We start from the raw sequence: 21258 nt of genomic DNA, 5'->3' as shown, positions 1-21258 counted from the left end.
ATATAATTAATTAATTAATTAATATCTTTTACTTAAATTTTAAGTAATTAATAATTATAATACAAGTGTATATTTATACATTATTACACTTATACCATCTTATCACCACACATTTGTCTTAATTTTAATTTATTCCATAATAAAATAATACAATTAATATAAATTGCAATTTAAATAAATAATTATTATTATTATTATTATATACATATAATATTTATATATAACTTAAATAAGTCTTGAATTTAACGCATATATGCCGCCTCTTTCCATGTAAGTGGCTTAATTGCCACTTTAGCCCTTTTTACTTTCTTTTAATTTATAATTAGACTTTCACTCTTTATTCGATTTGATCCTTTTCTCCTAATTATTCTTAATTAGACTAAATTCACCTAATTAAGCACTCAACTAAACTCATAATTACTTCTAATAATTATTTATGACTCAGTTTACTAAGACGGAAGCCCGATAATATACTTTTCCGGTGCCCACGGATTTTGGGTCGTTACATTTCTTCCCCCCTAAAAAAAATTTCGTCCTCGAAATTTTACCTGAAAATAAGTGAGGATACTGTGATCTCATAGTTTCCTCCGGTTCCCATGTTGCTTCTTCCACATTATGGCTTCTCCACAGTACTTTCACCAGAGGGACTCGTTTGTTTCTTAATTCTTTCACTTCTCGAGCTAGTATTTGAACTGGTTCTTCTTCATATGACAAATCCGGTCTAATCTCAATATTTTCAGTAGAAATAATATGAGATGGATCCGATCGATACCTTCGTAACATGGAAACATGAAAAACATCATGAATTTTCTGTAATTCTGGAGGTAAGGCTAATCGATAAGCAACAGGCCCAATTCTTTCCACAATCTCATACGGCCCAATAAAACGTGGACTCAATTTTCCCTTCCGACCAAATCTCAAAATTTTCTTCCACGGCGATACTTTGAGGAATACTTTATCACCAACGGAATATTCAATGTCTCGTCGTTTCAAGTCTGCGTAAGATTTCTGTCTGTCGAAAGCGGCTTTCAATTTATCTTTAATCTTTTAACTGCTTTTCCGCTTCTTGAATCAATTCCGGCCCAATCACTTTTCTTTCTTTTAATTCTGTCCAACACACTGGTGATCGACATCTTCGACCATAAAGTGCTTCATACGGAGCCATTTGAATACTAGATTGAAAACTATTGTTATAAACAAATTCTGCTAGTGGCAGATATCGTTCCCAACCTGATTCAAAATCAATGACACAAGCTCGAAGCATATCTTCTAATATCTGAATTACCCGTTCAGATTGTCCGTCAGTTTGAGGATGGAAAGCTGTACTGAAATTAAGTCGAGTACCCAATGACTCATGCAGCTGCTTCCAAAATCTTGATGTAAACCGAGGATCTCGATCTGAAATTATTGATACTGGAATTCCATGTAATCTAACAATTTCCCGAATATAAACCTCAGCTAGCTTCTGTAGTGACCAGTCAGTTCTGACTGCTATAAAATGAGCAGACTTAGTAAACCTATCAACTACCACCCAAATAGCATTCTTTTTACTCACTGATAATGGCAATCCCGTAACAAAATCCATGGTAATGTAATCCCATTTCCACTCAGGAATATTAATAGGTCAGAACAAACTGTTGGTACCGATGTTCGCTTTTACCGACAAGTCAAGCATTCTTGACATATTCAATTATATTTTCTTCATTCACGCCACCAATACAGCTTCTCGTAAATCACGATACATTTTCGTTCCACCTGGGTGCAAAGCAAAAGTACTATCATGTGCTTCTCGGAGAATCAACTCTTTAATCTCAGAAGTAGCTGGAATACAAATTCGATTCCAAAATCTCAAACAATCATGCTCGTCAATACTAAAGTTTTCTGTCGTACCATGCCGTACCATTTCTCTTTTCTTCATTAACCTTTCATCTTCCATCTGTGCTGCTCTAATCTGATCAAACATTACCGGCTTAATTCTTAACTCAGCTAACAAACTTCCATCATCATTAATACTAAGTCGAGCGAACATTGCCCGTAATTCAACCACTGCTTTTCTGCTCAATGCATCTGCTACCACATTTGCTTTCCCTGGATGATAATCTATGACACAATCATAATCTTTCAAAAGCTCTATCCAACGTCTCTGTCTCATATTCAACTCCTTTTGTGACAGAAGATATTTGAGACTTTTATGATCAGTGTAAATATAACATTTCTCACCATACAAGTAATGTCTCCAAAATTTCAATGCAAAGATTACCGCAGCTAACTCCAAATCGTGTGTCGGGTAATTGCGTTCATGTGGCTTCAACTGTCGAGATGCATAAGCTATTACTTTTCCATCTTGCATCAATACACAACCTAGACCATTCAGAGAAGCATCACTGTACACAACAAAATCTTTTCCCGATTCCGGTAATGTTAGAACTGGTGCCTCTGTCAACATCTGTTTCAATGTCTCAAAACTCCTCTGGCACTGGTCATTCCAAATAAAAGGAACATTCTTCTGTAGTAACTTGGTCATCGGCAAAGCTATCTTCGAAAACCCATTTACAAATCTCCTGTAATATCCAGCCAAACCAAGAAAACTGCGTACCTCAGATACATTCTTTGGTGCCTTCCATTGAACAATTGCTTCAATCTTCTTTGGATCAACTCGAATTCCATCAGCAGATACAACATGTCCCAAGAATACTACCTCTGATAACCAGAATTCACATTTACTCAGTTTTTCGTACAACTATTTTTCTCGCAGAATCTGTAACACGGTCCTGAGATGCTGATCATGCTCTGACTCTGACTTCGAATAAACTAGTATATCATCAATAAAAACCACCACAAACTGATCTAAATACGGCTGAAAAATACGGTTCATCAAATCCATGAAAGCAGCTGGAGCATTAGTCAACCCAAAAGGCATCACCAAAAATTCATAATGACCATATCGAGTACGAAATGCAGTCTTCGGAACATCACTTTCTTTTACTTTCAGCTGGTAATACCCAGATCTTAAGTCAATCTTCGAAAATACTGTAGCTCCTTTTAACTTATCAAATAAATCATCAATCCGAGGTAATGGATATTTATTTTTAATTGTTACCTTGTTCAACTGTCGATAATCAATACATAGCCGCATTGACCCATCTTTCTTTTTAACAAACAATACCGGAGCTCCCCAAGGTGAAATGCTCGGTCTAATAAATCTACGATCTAGCAAGTCCTGTAACTGCACCTTCAACTCTTTTAATTCAGTGGGCGACATTCGGTACGGTGGTATAGAAATTGGTGCTGTACCCGGATACACTTCTATAGCAAATTCAACATCTCTGTCAGGTGGTAAACCCGGTAGTTCTTCAGGGAACACATCTGGAAACTCACATACGGTTCTGATCTTACTGCACTGACTAGCAACCGAATCAGAATTAATAACATAGGCTAAATACGATGTACAACCCCGCTGAAGCAATTTATTAGCCTTTATTGCAGAAATAATACGTGCCGACCCATTAGTACAAATACCATTTACTTCAATCTGATCTCCACTTTTTGTCTGAATACTGAATTTCTTTTTATAGCAATCCAAAATCACTTCATGTTCAGATAACCAATCCATACCCAAGATTACATCAAAATCACCGAAAGGCATGATTAACAGGTCAACAGGAAAAGTTTTATTTTGTATAATTAACGGGCACCTCGGACATACTTGATTCACTAACACTGTTTGCCCCAACGGACTAGACACCTCTATAGACACTCTAGACATCTCAGATTTAAGTTTTCCCAATTCAACTAATTTTGAGTTTATATAAGAGTGTGAGGATCCGAGGTCAATTAAAGCATAAATGACTCGAATCTGTAAAAATATACTGTCACCACATCATGAGCATTGCCTTCTTCTCGGGTTCTAACTACGTAGGCTCTAACTGGAGCTCGGCTTTCTTTGTGTAGCTATATCACGCCTCTACCAACTCCTCCTCTCCTCAAAAGCAGAACCTCCTCCGAACACTCCTCTACCTCTAGCATCGATATTGATCTCGAGATGTAGCAGGTGTACTACTCTGAGTTTTCGGACAATCTTTAACAAAGTGTTCAGTAGAGCCACAGCGGAAACATCCTCCGATTTTCTTCCAGCATTCACCAAAATGTCTTTTCCCACAATAATCACATTCAGGATTTTCACCTTCCCGGGGCTGAGCTTTTACACTACTGGTGGAGCTAGTAATCTGTTTTCCTCTGTTTCTGTCATCCCTATCAGACCGGAAGCTTGATCTCCATCCACCTCTTGATTCTCTGAATCTCTTCGGTAATGGATTAGAACTAGTAGTTCCCATACGCTTCCAATAGATTTACCTATCTCTGACTTCTTATCCAAGCCCAGTACTTGTTCTATCATTTTCGCTCGCTCAACTAGATCAACAAGTTCAGTAATTCTGAGACTTACTAAATGAATCTTGATTTCTTCTCGCAGTCCTCGTAAAAATTGTTTACATACTATCGGTCTCGGTTGGAACATATTCGAAGCATACCGCTTTCGATCTAGAGAACTCTCGCTCATAGTCCAAGATATCATATTACCTGTTTCAACATAAAAATTCTTGCTTTTTCTCTTCAATGTATATTTCTCCAATATACTTCTTCTGAAATTCTTTTTGAAACAAGTCCCAAGTTACCCGATCATCTGGCAAATGCCTAACCACAGATTCCTACCAGAGATACGCTTCTCCTTGCAACAGTGATACAGCACATATCAGACTCTCTCGGGGGGTGCAATCTAATTGTTGCAAAACTCTTTTTATTGACTGCATCCAATCTTCAGCAGCAGATGGATCAATTCCTTTTAGTCCCAAAAACTCCGTGGCACCATATTTCCGTAGCTCTTTAATCGGGGCCCGTCTGACGGTGGGTACTGATGTAGTAATAGGTACAGTTCCTGCTACACGCTGTAATGCATCGGCTATAGTTCTTAACAATTGTGAATCATCTCTTTCTCTTCCTACATTAGGAGGTTGATTATTTAATGGATTCACACTAGGTGTAGCAGATTCGGTTTCTTCGAATTCTTGACTTCCAGTATACATTTCCTGTTCATCATCATGCATTCTTCCATCTGACATTTTATCTATAAAACAAAATCAAATAAATATATTAGCATCCAAAAACCCGACTCAGCTTCAACTTAAATGTGGCATGTACATCTAGACTCTATTTCGAGCCCAATTTAGGCCGAGAATCGACTAAACCTTAGCTCTGATACCAATAATTGTAACACCCCCTAACCCCAAACCGTTACCGAAACGGGGTTACGAGGCATTACCAGACATATCAAACAGTTTACGAATAATTCATAATAAAATAACAATTGTAATATAATTGTATAACTAAATCCATATAATAAACTTTTGAAGTTCAACACATGAATGAAAAAGTGAAATGAAACTCGTTCAAATACTCCGAGGTTTTTTTTGTTTTTTGTTTTTTACAAAATTTCGCTGACATTTCGCTTATTTTTGCATAATACCTCCTGCAATTAAAACCATAGTATTTCCAATCTCAACCAATTCAACCGATTCATTTCACATTCTCAATTCCTATTCTAAATACCTTCTAATCAACTTAATCAACATAATGTCAATTTAAATTTAACAATGTAATAAATTAAATAAAGATCGATAAACTTCTTTCATTATAATTCATAAACTTATACTACTAACATTTTTAATCATTCATACTAAAACATAATAACCTTTATACACATCCTATGTACATGCCACATTACCAAGGAAAATTATACATCACCAAAAGTTTGTTTGAAGTCAAGATTCCGGTTTTGGATCTTTGGATCGATTTGACCTCTACAACCTGCGCACGAAAACAACCGTACGCTGAGTATGCATATACTCAGTGGTATCACTATAATTCAATTTATAATTAAATACATTAAATCACACACATACTTTTCATTACAATTATCACTACTAAGAAACAATTCAATCTTTTAATATTAGCAATTAATTATATATAAATATCATTCTTATTTCTTTATTTAAAATTTCACTCTTCACATATAATATATCATTCGAGATTAGTTTTATCAAGAAATTTATTTCATTTATCCTATTAACTTGACTCGGACTCGGATATACAGATTCCAACCAAACACACCATGCATGAATCGAGAATGTAATAAAGAATCGTATTCGACACACAAAGTGCCGAATCGATAACGATAATAATAACAATATTCGACACACGAAGTGCCGAACCGTAACGATGAATGATAACGATGATTTCGCACATAAGTGCCTAATCGATAAGTAAGCAAATACCCGTACTCTTCCATATCCTATGGCATGCCAACTATATCCGACTAGCCCGACTAGTTAATAGGATATTTAATTCACTCTCGATACAATTTCCATTTTAGTTCAATATCAATTATAAATTCCTTATTTCAATCGGTTTCACAAGATATTACAGGTAATTTATTATTCCAAGAATTTCACAATTCAATGCAATATACATAACAATATTCAGATTTTCACAATTCACTCAAGACTCAAAACAATATCCAATATTCCATAACTCGATTCAAGATTAGTTTCAATTTCAATACCACATTATAAATTATGATTTATTAAACACTTACCTTAAAATACTTACCACACATCATTAGCAAATTAAACACTTAATAATAATAAAATTTGAATTATAATGATACAAACCGTAATTCCCGTGTCTATTCCTCGTCCACTTTTTCTTTTCCTTTCCTCGTGGATGCCTCGGGTGCGATATTAGCTACCGAAAAGAAATTAAGATAATTTTCATAATCATTAGCACAATACAATTTACTTGCTGAAATTTTTATCTAACTTTTACTTTAATTTCAATTTAATCCTAACTAAATCTATATATTTTTCTTTCTCAATTCATACCTTCTTGCTACTCAATTTCTTGCCAAACTTATATGTAACTATCTAATTTTTATCATATTTTCATAATTTCGAATTTATTTCAATTTAATCCCTAAAATTTAAAACTTATAGTTTAGTTTACAATTCAATCCTTTATTCAATTCCAATCAAAATTTTTATCAAATAAACCCTCAATTCCATCATTATTCAACATAAACCCTACTAAAAAAAATCTATTAACTTCCAAAACCTCAACTTATTTTCAACAAAACTAACTTCTAAAACATCTAAATTAAAAGAAAAGGACTTGATTGACTTACCAAGTTAAATTCCAAGCTTTAAAAACCCTATTTTCCCTTTTTCTTTCTTTTTCTTCTTTCTCCCCTGTTTCTCCTCTGTTTCGTCTCTTTCTCTGTTTCTTTGTTCTTTCTATTCTGTTTCTTTTCTTTTGCTTTGTTTTATTTCCTTTTATTTTATTTACTTTATACTATAATAATATATTTATTCTAAATATCTATTAAATATTCAATCATATATGCACATTTGTACACCATCAACACCATACAATTGTCACTATTTAATTTGTTTACCAAATAAAATCTCATAATATAATTAATTAATTAATTAATATCTTTTACTTAAATTTTAAGTAATTAATAATTATAATACAAGTGTATATTTATACATTATTACACTTGTACCATCTTATCACCACACATTTGTCTTAATTTTAATTTATTCCATAATAAAATAATACAATTAATATAAATTGCAATTTAAATAAATAATAATTATTATTATTATTATATACATATAATATTTATATATAACTTAAATAAGTCTTGAATTTAACGCATATATGCCGCCTCTTTCCATGTAAGTGGCTTAATTGCCACTTTAGCCCTTTTTACTTTCTTTTAATTTATAATTAGACTTTCACTCTTTATTCGATTTGATCCTTTTCTCCTAATTATTCTTAATTAGACTAAATTCACCTAATTAAGCACTCAACTAAACTCATAATTACTTCTAATAATTATTTATGACTCAGTTTACTAAGACGGAAGCCCGATAATATACTTTTCCGGTGCCCACGGATTTTGGGTCGTTACAATTTTCTATCCAAATAAGCAAGAGTTATAAGTTACTTTGAAACTATGAGTCTGTTTGTTTGCCAGTAAAATGTTTTCCGGAAAATGATTTCTGGAAAATAATTTACTTTTTTGGAAAATGATTTACTGAAAATATTTTCTGGTGTTTGGATGAATCTGTGTAAAATATTTTCTGTTGTTTGGCAGATTTCTTGAAAATATTTTCCGGAAAAGTTATTTTTACATATATTAATAAATTTATATACATATTAATAAATTTTTATATTTTAAATTATTTTTACATATATTAAAATGATTTATTTATAAATAAATAAATAAATTAAATTAAATATATAATAATACTCAATTATTAAAATATAAAAGCATTGCAAACTACTTCCGAAATTTACTAATTAGTAGTGAATCTAATTGTAGTGATCTCCTGATGAAATTACACTCAGCATAAAAGCAATTTTTTTGTTGTCTTACAAACAACACAGATAGCATCATTATCAAATTTCGGCCACTCTCAAGTATAACCAATTCCTTAGCCAACCAATCTACATTGTAACACAAAGCTAACTCCTATAAAATTTATCCCAATGCACACATTTACAGACATAAATATGTATATATGTATGCATTCAACAAATACATAACCATATGCATGCAATCAACTATGTTATTTGAAAGCTACTACTAGATCAAGCATTGCCCCAATACTATAGGCTGCCATCCAATAAAGAGGAAAAAATACAAGTGAAGAACCCAACTTTTTACTTAGACATATGGCGAAACGTGCTCACGCAACAGGTAAGAAAAAATCACTCATGGCCCAAAAAAGAATTTCATAGAACTGATAGTAAAATCAAAATGAATGATACATATAATCAAAATTTTCAACTAACATCTATTGATTTAATACAACCAGGTAAAGAGGTAGACAACCATCTGATATCTATGAAGCAAATGAACTAGCAATATACTAGAAATATCAGCAATTGCAATCAACAAAGGCAACAGGCTCCATTGAAGTCCCCAATTTAAATCCATTGATTTAATACGTGCTCTCATTGAAGTCCCCAACTCTAGGAATATGGTTTTACCAGAAGCCAGTCAATTAAGCACAATCAATAAAAATTCAAGAAACATAAACCCAAACCCAGAAAAACTACTGCATTTACCATACGGTGCTTGCCTATTATGTTGCCATGATTTCCAATTATAACAGAGTATTCCGAGAGTCTCTCCATGATTTATATCCTCTCAAGAATTGAGCTTATAATGACCATGTTATACTTGAATGCAAATTCTGAAGAAATTGTGTAGATTCCCGTTAACGTGTTCGCAAATTCACACCACCTCTTTTCACGTGTACAAAAGGCAAATGGCATCATCCATGCTTCCTGAACTTGCATCATAGACTCATTAATTTGCATTTTCAGAATATTATGCATCGATCAATAAAATTGACCATACCTGCAAGCATAATATGTTGACTCCTAAAGCACCAGCAACATTAATTATTGGTCCCAATTTCTCAAATATAGCTTTTTTCTGGTCTGAAAAGGGAGCAGTGGTTGGGAGAGCAATGGAGTTTTGAATAAAACCGACCCTTACCCGGGGTTCTCTTAACAACTCTTTGTCAGCAGAAAATTTGAAAGCCTGGAATGATTTGAAATGGAAAAGCACATATAACTGCCTTCTACAATATACTTGTATTGAAATGACAAAAATCTATGGAGATAATAGCTACAAGTATGCTCAGGTCAGGTCGGTGAGAGAATAATTTTGTAATGAGAAAATGGATGTTTTTCAACCACTTAGATAAGAGTGGATTGAATGAAAATTAACATATTTCAAGGAGATCCTGGTAGTACTAAAATTATACATTAGAACTATTATAACCAAATGTTCAAATGTATGAACTAGAAACTGGAAAAGGGGGAAAATGGAGGAAGAAAAATATTCCATACAAATATCAGAACATATGACATAGATTAACTAACCCTGCCTAAAGATTAACATAATCTTTAGTTGCAGCCAAAATGCATGGTAGTGCCTTGTATATCTAAAGTGTCCAAAACATATATTGTTCCTTCACTTTAATTGTTTTATAAGAGTACTACGATTTCAGCCAGGCCAACCTTGTGGTTATTGTTTTCCAATATTGATGAGCTAAGATGATGGATCTCTATATCAACGAATCGTTATAATGCAGTAATGTTGGAGAAATAAATAGGCACCTGAAGATTAAACTCATGTTTTGAAGAGAGGGCTTTAGCTGATTCAGGTGGAACAATAGTTTCAAGTGTTGTTCCGCAATTCAAATTTCGTAGCAACCTACCGACTTCTGTTAATAAACCATAACAAAATTCCAAAAGATTGTTACTTTCACCAGCAATAAGATCAGTAGATTTTGACTTTTAATAGGCAAAACATGTTACTTGTTAATGAGATAAATTGTTTATAAATTCTAGGACCGACTGCAATGATCATTTCAGTGGCAAAAACTTACCAAAATGACAATAACCAATCGATTCATAATAGACAATTTGAAATGGGGTTTCCTTTTTCATGATCAAATTTGCTTTTACAATATATATAAGCAAGAAAAATAACAAGAAAGATTGGAATTTTTTGCCCAGTGCATGGTCAGATTAAGAAAAACAAAAATACCCAAATCAACAAAGTAAAGACATATAAACTACAACCCCGAAAGTGGGGAAAAAGAAAAAGAAAAGTCCTGGTAGAGTTGAGGCTTGAGATTTGCGCTCAATAGGTGGTGAAGCGAATTATACCCACAAATTGATCCATCTTTGAAACTTTGCTTTTCTTATGTGCTTCCATTTTCTTTCCCAATTCCATCAGTTTTCTCTATTTTCTGATTCCCTCAATTATTGCTCCGAAATCAAAACATAGAAAAAAGGTTTACGAACGCCGGTGTCTGGTGTTGATAATCAGTGTTGGCTGATGGCAAGTAGAAGATCAGGTGTCAAGGATAGGGGAAGGGGAAGGGGAAGGGAAAGGGAAGGGAAGATCGGTGTCTAATTTTCCTGAAAATGTCTTACTGAATTGGAAACGGTGAGACATTTTCCAAAATTAAGGCTTCTTTTTCCCGTGTTTGTAATTGATTTTACGTGAAGAAAATATTTTCAGCCAAACAAACACTAAAAAAGGCTGAAAACATTTTTCGAAAAATGTTTTACTACAATCAAACGGACCCTATGTATATTTCAAACTTTTCATTTGTTTTTCCTTTATTTTTAACTTCACAAAGTAACGGAGGAAAAGAAAATTAATTTTTTGTCAATGTTTTTATATTTCCAGTTTTTACAAGTTGTGTGACCCATATTCTTGTTAAAATAAAATACAAGTGGTTGCTTAAGTGAAATCTATTTGATGTTCCTCTTATATTACTCAAATTCGACATAGTGAATTTTCTTTTTCTCCACCCATAAATTTTTCTCGAAAGAATTTTTACGTAAAATTCTGTGTGTTTTATTTTTCTCTCTTTTTTTGTGATTCATTGTCATTATCGACATCCAATTTTACACAGCTAAACATATTGAAAGAAATAAAAAACAAATCAATCTCTCTATTTTTCTACTCCTTTAAATTTTATCATTTCATTTTTTTACTCCACTGAGCAAAAACAAACCGACATTTCGGTACAAAAGATCCCCACTCAAACATCAGCCATCAAAATAAGGGAAAGGTCAAGTGGGGGCATGTTACAAACAAACAAAAGATCATGTTGGGAATTTATGTCCAATATAAAGCTTTGAAAACTACTTCCTGGACGGGTAAGAGCATCTATTCTTCTCGCAGAAGATATGCTTAAGTATCTTTCCTTCCAAAGAGTTGATAATATGTTATGATCTGAATAGTTATATATGGATCACACTTATAACAATGGTTGCATCAATTTCAGCATCAAGGTTTCTTAGGTTAGTCCTCTAGGCTAACTCAAGACCATCTCTAAGGCCCCATATTTTTGCCTCTAAGTTACTTAGCATAAGCGGTGTGGCGATAGGATACTATAAGCCATCTGTTATTCTCATCTCAGATAAGGGCCCTACCACCCGCCTTCCTAAGATTTTCCAAAGTTAAGCCATCAAAGTTTAGCTTTGCTTATCCTCTCCCTGGCGCATCCCAATAGAATTTCATCGACAACGGAGGAGCCTATTTCCTTTCCTTAGCAGTAAGTGTATCGAAACCTTTTTTAAAATCGACCTTTTATTTTAAAATGAAAATTGAGTTGCTACCAAATTTTTTTATTTAGGTGTGATTGGATCACCTCAAAACTCGTTCATTTTAATAAAACATTAGATTTACTAAAACGGTAATCTTCGATCTACAAAATCTAGGAAATAGGTTCGGGAGTCGGTTACGTATAAGGAAGGATTAGCCCCCTCATAACGCTCAAAATTGGTACCTAGTTGATTACTTGATGTTTTGATGTCAAAAATTGAAAATTCAAAAAAAAATTAAAATACGATCCCTTTTGAGCAATGTTGTTTGATGGTATTGAAAACATCCCTATCTAAATCGAATTTTTAATGAGGAGGTTTTGTCATTTTGAATCGATCGAGACAAAAAATGTCCCGTAAGTTGGGGCACAAAATCTCGAATTCTCGAAAACAAGAACGCTCGCCATTTAATTATGTCTAAATCTTATATATTTTAATTTTTTTTTTAAAAAGGAAGGGGGGAGGATATCCAATTATTTCGGTTCAATGAGAGAATTGTACTCCGTAAGTTAGGGAACAATTTCTCAAATCCTCAAAATAAAGAACATTGCCTTGATTCAAGTTACTAAATATACATCATATAAAAATGAACATAACATTTAAAGCAATATGCAATTAATTTATTTGAGTGGTGGTACAAAAATGAACGAATATTTAAACGAGTTACATAATATGGTAGTGGCAAAAACAGGATAAAATAGTTTACGGGTAAAAAATGATAATAAGATAATAAAAGTAATAGTTGAAATAATTTTTTAGCCGATTAATAATACTATTTAATAATAACAATAATTAGTAAAATAATAAGTGGAACATTAGCAATGACAAAAATAGTAAAAATAATAAAAGTATGATATTAATAATAATAAAATAAAATAAGATATTAACTAGAATTAATAATCATTTAACAAAAATATCAACATTAAAAATATACATAAAAAATAAAAATAAAAAGAACTAAAATGAGATGATTAAGAAACTTAAAGATAAAAATGCAAGTTATGTAAATTAAAGGGTAAACTATAAATAGAGAATTAAAAATGCTGAAAAGTAAATAATAAAAAGGCAAGGTTAAATGAAAAAAGATTAAATCGAAACCATAATAAAATTTTAGGGATAAAATAATAAAAATAGTAAATAGAGAGGCGAATTAAATAAATGAGGGATTAAATTGAAACTTAAATGAAAATTAAAGCATAAATTGCAAAATAAATAAGAGAAGGGAAATAAAGGACTAAATTGAAAATATAACAAAATTTAACGTCTAAATTATGAGAAAATAGAACAAAAAGTATTAAATTAAAATGGAATAGAAAAGTTTAGGAACCCAAAAGGAAATTATCCCAACCCTATGTCATTTCTTTAGTTTAACAGTGGGTCAAATGACCGATTTGCAAGGAAATTAAAATTATGGGGTAAAATTTTAAAAAAATAAAATAAAAAGGAATAGGCCGAAAATAAAATGGAGCAAAAAAAGCGGAAGGACCAAAATGGAAATTTCTCCCTCCAAGCGAAAACATGCGGATCCTAAGGGGTCGGGTCGGATTATAAGGGTCGGCTTTGAAACGACGCCGTTTTGGGCGTCTGAAGCCAAGCCCAAAACAACGTCGTTTTGAAAGGGCTATATAAGTTTAAAAAAATGTTAAAAAAATCATTTTTTGCATCAGTTAAAAAAAACTTCTTTTTTTTTTCTCTTAACACTCCCTTTCCATTCAGCCCATATGCCGGTGAATTTTCGCCGTGGCCACAGGTCACCGACGACAGAGACCGTCGCCTCCGGTGGCTAGAGTTCCCGAAAAAAGGTAATTTTTATCCTCTTTTTTGAGTAGATTATGGATCTAGAGTTAGAGCCTCTAAAATCAAGTCAAAACTTGATTGGAAATCAAAAAAACCTTTCGACTCTTCTTCTCTAATGAAGCCATCGACGGTAGTGGAAAATGAACAGGTTAAAAAAAGTTTAAACCTTTTGTTTTATTTTTCTTGTATTTTTTGAAAAAAAAAAAAGAAAAAAAAAAGACTACCTTCGTATTTTCTTTTTAATTTTTTTTCTTTTTTTATATTTTCGATTTTTCTCTTCCTTTGCTACAAATCATTTTCAGTCTTTATAGAAGAAATAAAATACATTATATTATTATTTCGTTTTGTCTTTTCTCTGTTTCGACTTCTGTTCTTTACTGTTGTCTTGTAGGTGGCTTTGTATGATGATGGCTAGGAGCTATTCGGTCAACCATGGTGGGGAGTCACATTTTTTGCCATTTCTGTGAAAGAGGGCAGACCTTGGGCAGCGCGTTTGCTGATACGGTAGATACGACGGCTGAAGACTTAGGGAGGCTAGGGTTATTGATATTTTTAATTTTTTGGGATTTTAGTGGGTTTAGGGTTTAGGGTTTAGGGTTTACTGATAGTAAGCTCATAAAATTTTAGCAACGTTTGCTGATAGTAAGCTCAAAATGGTCTTCGAGAAGTTTGTGCAGAGAAACTCATGCTACGATATCTGGGGCACCTATTTTTATCTTACTCATTTTGTATTTTAGCAACGTTTGCTATTTTGATTAATCTATTCATTTCAAGCTTTGCTCTCAATAAATTTCAATCTTGTCCATTGTTACGATTTTTTTCAAGCATTTTTCATTGAAATAACGATTAATGGACCAATAATATTCAAGTAAAAGGATTTTTGCATATTTCTCTGAAAGACTTCTAAATAGTACAAGGACCTGAAACAAGACCACTAGTTAGAACTAACCAAATTTTAGGTTTGGATATATCTGAGTGCGAATAGTCTAAGTTATGATTATTTCTTCGGGTTTTTTTGTCAAAGATACCAGATCCAAACAAGAAGTCATGGTAACACATCAGTGATGGAACCATGACGGACAACAAGCAATGTCAACCTAAGCATTAAAAAATGGATCACTCTCGAAAAATGACATTCTGCATTCATTCAAATATCATTCAGATACATCTAGTTAGGAGCATTTGATTCATTCTAATCATAACATCCTAATCGCTTGGCTTAAATATAGGCCTATGAAATGAATTCTACAGGTCATATTCCTTAGAGAACAGTGTAACAGATTAGTGAAACAATAAATCTTACCTCCCTGAAGTTACGGTGGAGCAGATTGAAGCCACAAAACTTATCTCCCTAAAGTTGCAGTGTAGCAGATTGAAGATAGCAAATCTTATTTCCCTAAAGTTATAGTGGAACAGATTAAAGCTACAAGCCATTAATCTTATTTCCCCGAAGTTGCAATGGGGCAGATTGAAGATAGCAAATCTTATCTCCCTGAAGTTGCAGTGGAGCAGATTAAAACTATAAATTTTATTTCCCTGAAGTTGCAGTGGAACATATTAAAACTACAAATTACAAAATCTTATCTCTCTGAAGTTGCAGTGGAACAAATTGAAGATAGTGAATCTTATCTCTTTGAAGTTGCAGTGGAGCAGATTGAAGCTACAAATCTTATCTTCCTGAAGTTGAAGCGGAGTATATTGAAACTAAAGTTCTTATACCTTTGAAGTTACAGTGGGTTAGAATGAGGCTACTTGAAGAAGAGAAGCACCAAAGAAATTGAGATTCAGTGGGACCGAAAAAATTGGTCCTCCTTTAAAGTCTTTGCTCCCTTCTCGTTACACGACAATGAGCAAAGAGAGGCAGCTGTAACAAGCCAATTTTGTTCGGCCCAAACCCAAACCAAATAAACCAAACAACAATCAAATAAATAAATAAATGAATAATAAAAGTCCATTAATTACAAGCCCAAATAGCCCAAATCCTTTTTTGGAGTTTGTTGCTGCATTCCCTTTGTTGGACTTTTTGTGAATGGTAGTCCATTCACCAACTATTTCTTGTATATGGTTTTTACCTCTATCCATAAGATCTGCTAAGATAATCAATAATTATTAGTAATAATGATTTATTATCTATCAATTTAACTGGTGTAAATTTTTTATTACACACAATCTTATTATCATTTTCAAGTGGTATTTCTAAAAATCTTTTCTCACGATAACCAAATAGAATGTCTATCAATAGTAAAAAGTAAATACCTACATATAAAATTATTTCCTAATAATATATCACCTGCATTTTAGGAAAACATATCGGTTTAGGAATTATAAATCTAACATTGTTTATGTAGATTGGTATATTTTTAACTTTATGTTTTATAATAGTTTTATTACCATCTATTCCCATTATTTTTATGGGTTTTTTCATTAATTCCTATTTTTCTACAGGAATTGCATTCTTTCTGCAACTACTGATTGTAGCTCTAGTGTCTCTCAAAGCATTTAGAGAATATTTTTTATATTTTCTAAACTGGAATGTAACTTTAATATTTATTCCAACTTTTGATTTTTTATCAATTGTTGAAGTTTGAATTTCTTCCATTCTAGTTTTTCTAAAATTACTACTGGGTTCAGTAGGAAATATAGGAATTTGAACGGTTTTAATTCCTATCGGTGTATTGTTTGTACTATTATTATCCTCTTCTTCTTTTGGTTGAGAACTAGAGGGTAAAACTAAATTTTCATTTGTATTGGTTATAAAATTATTTTTAAAATACAATTGCTACTGCATTTACATATACTCTATAGTACTTACTGGTTTAGAAGTACTAGTATTATTAATTTTTTCTATCATCCAATCTCTTGGAATTGACAGATCTCTTAAATCTAATAATTTCAGCTGTATTTCTGTAGTAAACCTATTTGGTTCAAAGAGTTCAATAATTTTATTATTAATCTCTTTTATTTCTACTTCTGCCGTATTTGTATATTCATTAATAGAAGTCCAACTGATTGCCAGATCTTCTGCTAAGTCATTAATTTCAGAATTTTTTTTCTGAATCCTTAGGCAAAGACACTCTTTTATTAGAGGGTTTGTAATGGAAATAAATTAATTTGGTTTAACTTTAAATCCTATTACGCCTGTATGTAAATTAGACTGAATACCTCCAATAAGTGCTTTTATTGGATTTTCAAATCTTTTATCTAAAAGAACTGCTATTATAGGAATATCATGAAATATCATGACCTCTCCTAAATAAGGCTCTAATAGTAATCATAATTATTCCTACATGTAATATCTAACCCGAGGATATTTCTTTTAATTCTCTTAATTTTTCTTTAGTAAATAGAGGATTTCATTAATCCTCCTCTAGTATCCTTAGCTTATCGTGTTACCGCTAATTTTTCTATATGTCTCGTGTCTATATTTTGAACTTAGAGATCTTATATATTTCTTCTTTAGAAATATGATTTTTATTAATCTTTTCTATCATTTCATCGAAAAGCCTTTTCTTCTCCGATTAAACTACCTAATTTAATATCATGTTTTTCGAATTAGGAATTTCTTCTAATTGATTATTAGAACGATTTCTTATATTAAACATAAATATATATTCTTCGTTGTTATCGAATCTGCTTCGATATTAACTCATATAATATTTCTTCGAATTTATTTCTTGTTGAAAGCATATTTCTAAATCTTGTTCTTCAAGACTTTTATCATTTTCCTAGCATTTTTCCTTTGTTAGGACAATTACTAGCTATGTGACCTTCTTCATCACTTATGAAACATTTACAAATTTGTTTCTTTGGTTTAGAAGTTTTTCTCCTAACAACCTTTTGACTTTTACCAGAAAATTTTTTATTACCTGGTTTCCATTTTCTTAATTTATATTTTTTACGCTTTTTGTAAGTATTAGAATATATTTGTTTACATCCAAATTCCCACTCATTTTCTAGTATTTTTGTACAATACTTATTACTTAATTTATGCTTGTAGAGCCCAATTCTTGCCCGGGCCCAGTGCCAAAATAAAACAAAATAAATAAAACAACAGTAGCCCAAATCTGACCAACCCAATTCTTGACCCACTACCTAAAAATTAACCCAGCAAGCCCAATTGAGCCCAAACCCAAAACCTAGCCCTAACAGCATTAACAATTTTAGCAGAAAAAAGAAGCCTCGGAACCCTAGTCGCACGCCTTGCTGCTGTAGCCTCCTCGCACGCCACTGCCACCGTTGCTGCTCGCCAATCGCTGGTCCTCCACGTGCATCAGTCACCTGCAAGAAACGAGACAGAAACCAACAGAAGAAATAAACGCAAAACGACAAAAATATGAAGATGAGGAGTTTTTTTCAAATCGGCTACAAAAAGCCGAATTCTATCTCTGTAGTTTTCTCTCTCCTTTTTTTACGAATACACAGATATTGAAATAAAAAATAAAAAAAGGTTGATTTTGAACCGTTCTCTTCGTTTTTTTTCTTTTTTCTTTCTTTTTGTGATTTTGTTCATTTGTTTCATCTTATTATTATTATTTTTTCCTTGCAAATCTCTTCTAAATAACTAATAAAAATCGAAATCAAAATAAAGGGAGAGGGAACTCACCGGAAGTGGCCTTGGTTCCGTCGTCGGAGGGTCTCTCCTCCGTCGTCCAAATCGGGTCCAAGAGGCCGAGAACCTCCCTTGTTTTCGACTCCCATGGGTGGAGAGAGTCTTGGCTCTCAAGGACGCCGTTAAACGGGGCTGCAAAGCCCATCCCATCGTGTCGCCGGTCGTAAGTCGACGACGGCGTAGTTGAACGCCGGAGGAGCCCTAAGTCGGAAGAGGGGACTGCGCGAGAGAGAGGCCATGGGGACTCTCTGTGTTTTTTTAAAAAATAATGTTAAACTTTTTTTTGGGGTTTCTTTGCTAAAAATAAATGACAGAAAAAGAAAGCACTTGTTTGCTTTTATGGATTGCAAAACAGTGCCGTTTGAGGGGGGAAATCAACGCATTCTTGCCCTTAATGGGTAATTTATGCCTTTAGTCCTTTCACCTTGCGCTGAAGTGCACTTTAACCTTCTATTTATTTATTTTTTAATTTGAGCTGCGAATTCCTTGTCTACTTCAATCGGGTCCTTTGACCATGTGTGCCCCTTTGCATTGAAACGCTGTGTACAAGGGGCTTGGCATATTTCTTCCTTCGCTCCTTGATATTTTTAGCACGTTGCAAATCAGTCCCTCGTTCCATCTTTTAATTTTTTAATTATCCCCTTTATTTTATTTCTGGTTTCAATCATGCCCATTACCTTTTAACCCCATTTTTTGTACATTTTTAAACTGTTTCTTTTATTATTTAAGATTTTCTTTTATATGTTATTTTATTTTAGACTGTTTTAAATTAACTAGTATTTATCTCAAGCTTTTTATATGTTATTTATCTTAAATACATGTGTTTGCATTATCTATTTTGAATTTATATGTACCATGTAATTTAGATTGTTTCCTATACTATTTATTTTGAAATTCTTTATATTATTTATATCAAAACTGTTTTATTTTTGTTTAGAGTTTCTATACATTGAGTATTTTATACATTATTTATCTTACATTGGAACGCATTATATATACTAATTATTTTAAAATCATTTGGTACCTTTTCAGCTATGATATACGTCTTATGTTTATTTATTATCCATTTTAAAATTTTTCCTATCTTACATTTCTATATGTACATACATATTACTTTTAAAATTTTTATACATAGTATTTTAAAATCGTTTTGTATAAACTTTTTATTTTATTTGTTCAAAATTCATTTATTATCCCTTCAAAATTATCCTACATTTATTTGTTCTAATTTATTTTATACTACTCATTTGAAGTTATTACGTATGTTATTTAATTTATTTGTCTTTGTTTATTAATACTGATTTTTAAATAATGTATGTCGAGTGGTTATTTTCATTGTGTGTACCATAATTAGTTTACTCGTATTTTCATATTATTGTCATATATTTGTATAATTTTATCCACGTATCATTATTCCATGTTTATTATTATGTTGTTATTTCATGTCATTGTATTGTAAATTAAGCCCCAACGTAGTTATCCAACTTAGGTTGCTTTATGTTTTTTTTAAATAAGATAAATGCTTACTTCAAATATCTTATTCATCATCATTCAAAAGGAAAATTTTTCTAAATAAGGCAATATTTTGCATTTGAAAAATCGAGAAAACGTGCCCTAACGTGCTGGGTTTCGATTTCTCGTTCGACCAAATGGCCAAATATCCTTTTAAACTTTCAAAATAATAAAGGCAATATTCTGTATTTGGAAATTCGAGAAGTTGTGCCCTAACTTACTGGGTTTCGATTTTTCTCGCGTTAAACCTAAATAATCGAATATCCTTTTTGAAATAAATGAGGTTTAAACAAAAAATAAAGGCAAGCTTACTCTCAAAATACGAGGTGTCATGTCCTAACTTACTGGATGTGGCATCTTGTTAATTCGAGATAATGAGGCATTTTTCATTTCGATTTATTCAAGAAAATTTAAAATAACACAATATAAAGAGGGATCGTATTTTTAAATTCTTTTCGAGTTTTTAATTTTCGACACCAAGACATTAAGTAATTGACTAGGTACCAATTTTGGGCGTATCGAGGGTGCTAACCCTTCCTCGTGCGTAATCGACTCCCGAACCTATTTTTCTGAATTTTGCAGACTAAAATCGTTGTTTTAATAAAAATTAAACCGTTTATTAAAAATAACCACTTTTCGAGGTGACCCGATCACACCTCATCAAAAAAAGGATTGGTGGCGATTCCCGTTTTCGTTCTTTTTTCAAAATCAAAGTCGACCCCGTTTTCAATCGAAAAATGGTGTCAACAATGCTTAACATGTTTAGCAGCTTTACTTTGCAAACAATATAAGGTTATTCTTTCTCTTGCAAAGTTTATCCTATTTCCTATAGAATCTAAATTTTCTATTGGAATACCAGATGTTTTACTGTACTTCTCTAAATAAGATATATATTTGTTTATACATATCTCATCCCAAGTTGGGGGTAATTTATGAAAATATTGGTTTTTTCAAAATTCTATATTTTCATTATTTAATTTTGATATTCATGAAGAATTTTTTAGAAAATTCTTCTAAATATCTAATATCACATAATTTAAATTTTGAAAGGATATAACTGGATGTACTATCTTGATCTTTTT

General features: G+C 32.3%; 1 protein-coding gene and 1 pseudogene across 1 annotated transcript; both read right to left on the bottom strand.

Moving 5' to 3' along the window:
- Positions 1 to 8842: 8842 nt before the first annotated feature.
- LOC105761851 (beta-ureidopropionase-like) lies at positions 8843 to 10550 on the bottom strand (annotated as a pseudogene).
- Positions 10551 to 17978: 7428 nt separating this feature from the next.
- Positions 17979 to 18985, bottom strand: LOC105791391 (uncharacterized). Its single transcript, XM_012619457.2, has 2 exons — positions 18659 to 18985; positions 17979 to 18333 (listed from the first exon to the last, which is right to left on the bottom strand). Exons 1-2 carry the CDS (start codon positions 18812 to 18814, stop codon positions 18148 to 18150), a joined length of 342 nt encoding a protein of 113 aa, XP_012474911.1. The 5' UTR covers positions 18815 to 18985; the 3' UTR covers positions 17979 to 18147.
- Positions 18986 to 21258: the final 2273 nt, after the last annotated feature.

The sequence above is a fragment of the Gossypium raimondii genome, chromosome 7 (genome assembly GCF_025698545.1).
Source record: "Gossypium raimondii isolate GPD5lz chromosome 7, ASM2569854v1, whole genome shotgun sequence".
Classification (NCBI taxonomy): domain Eukaryota; kingdom Viridiplantae; phylum Streptophyta; class Magnoliopsida; order Malvales; family Malvaceae; genus Gossypium; species Gossypium raimondii.
The sequence above is the reverse complement of the archived record's forward strand: the minus strand, read 5'-3'. Positions and strand labels throughout refer to the sequence as shown.

Bases quoted from the DNA above. Each gene is read 5' to 3' on its own strand.
- LOC105791391 (XM_012619457.2), bottom strand. From the start codon at position 18,814: ATGGGATGGGCTTTGCAGCCCCGTTTAACGGCGTCCTTGAGAGCCAAG. The intron at 18,334-18,658 runs GTGAGTTCCCTC...CGTTTCTTGCAG, and splicing joins CGGAACCAAGGCCACTTCCG to GTGACTGATGCACGTGGAGG.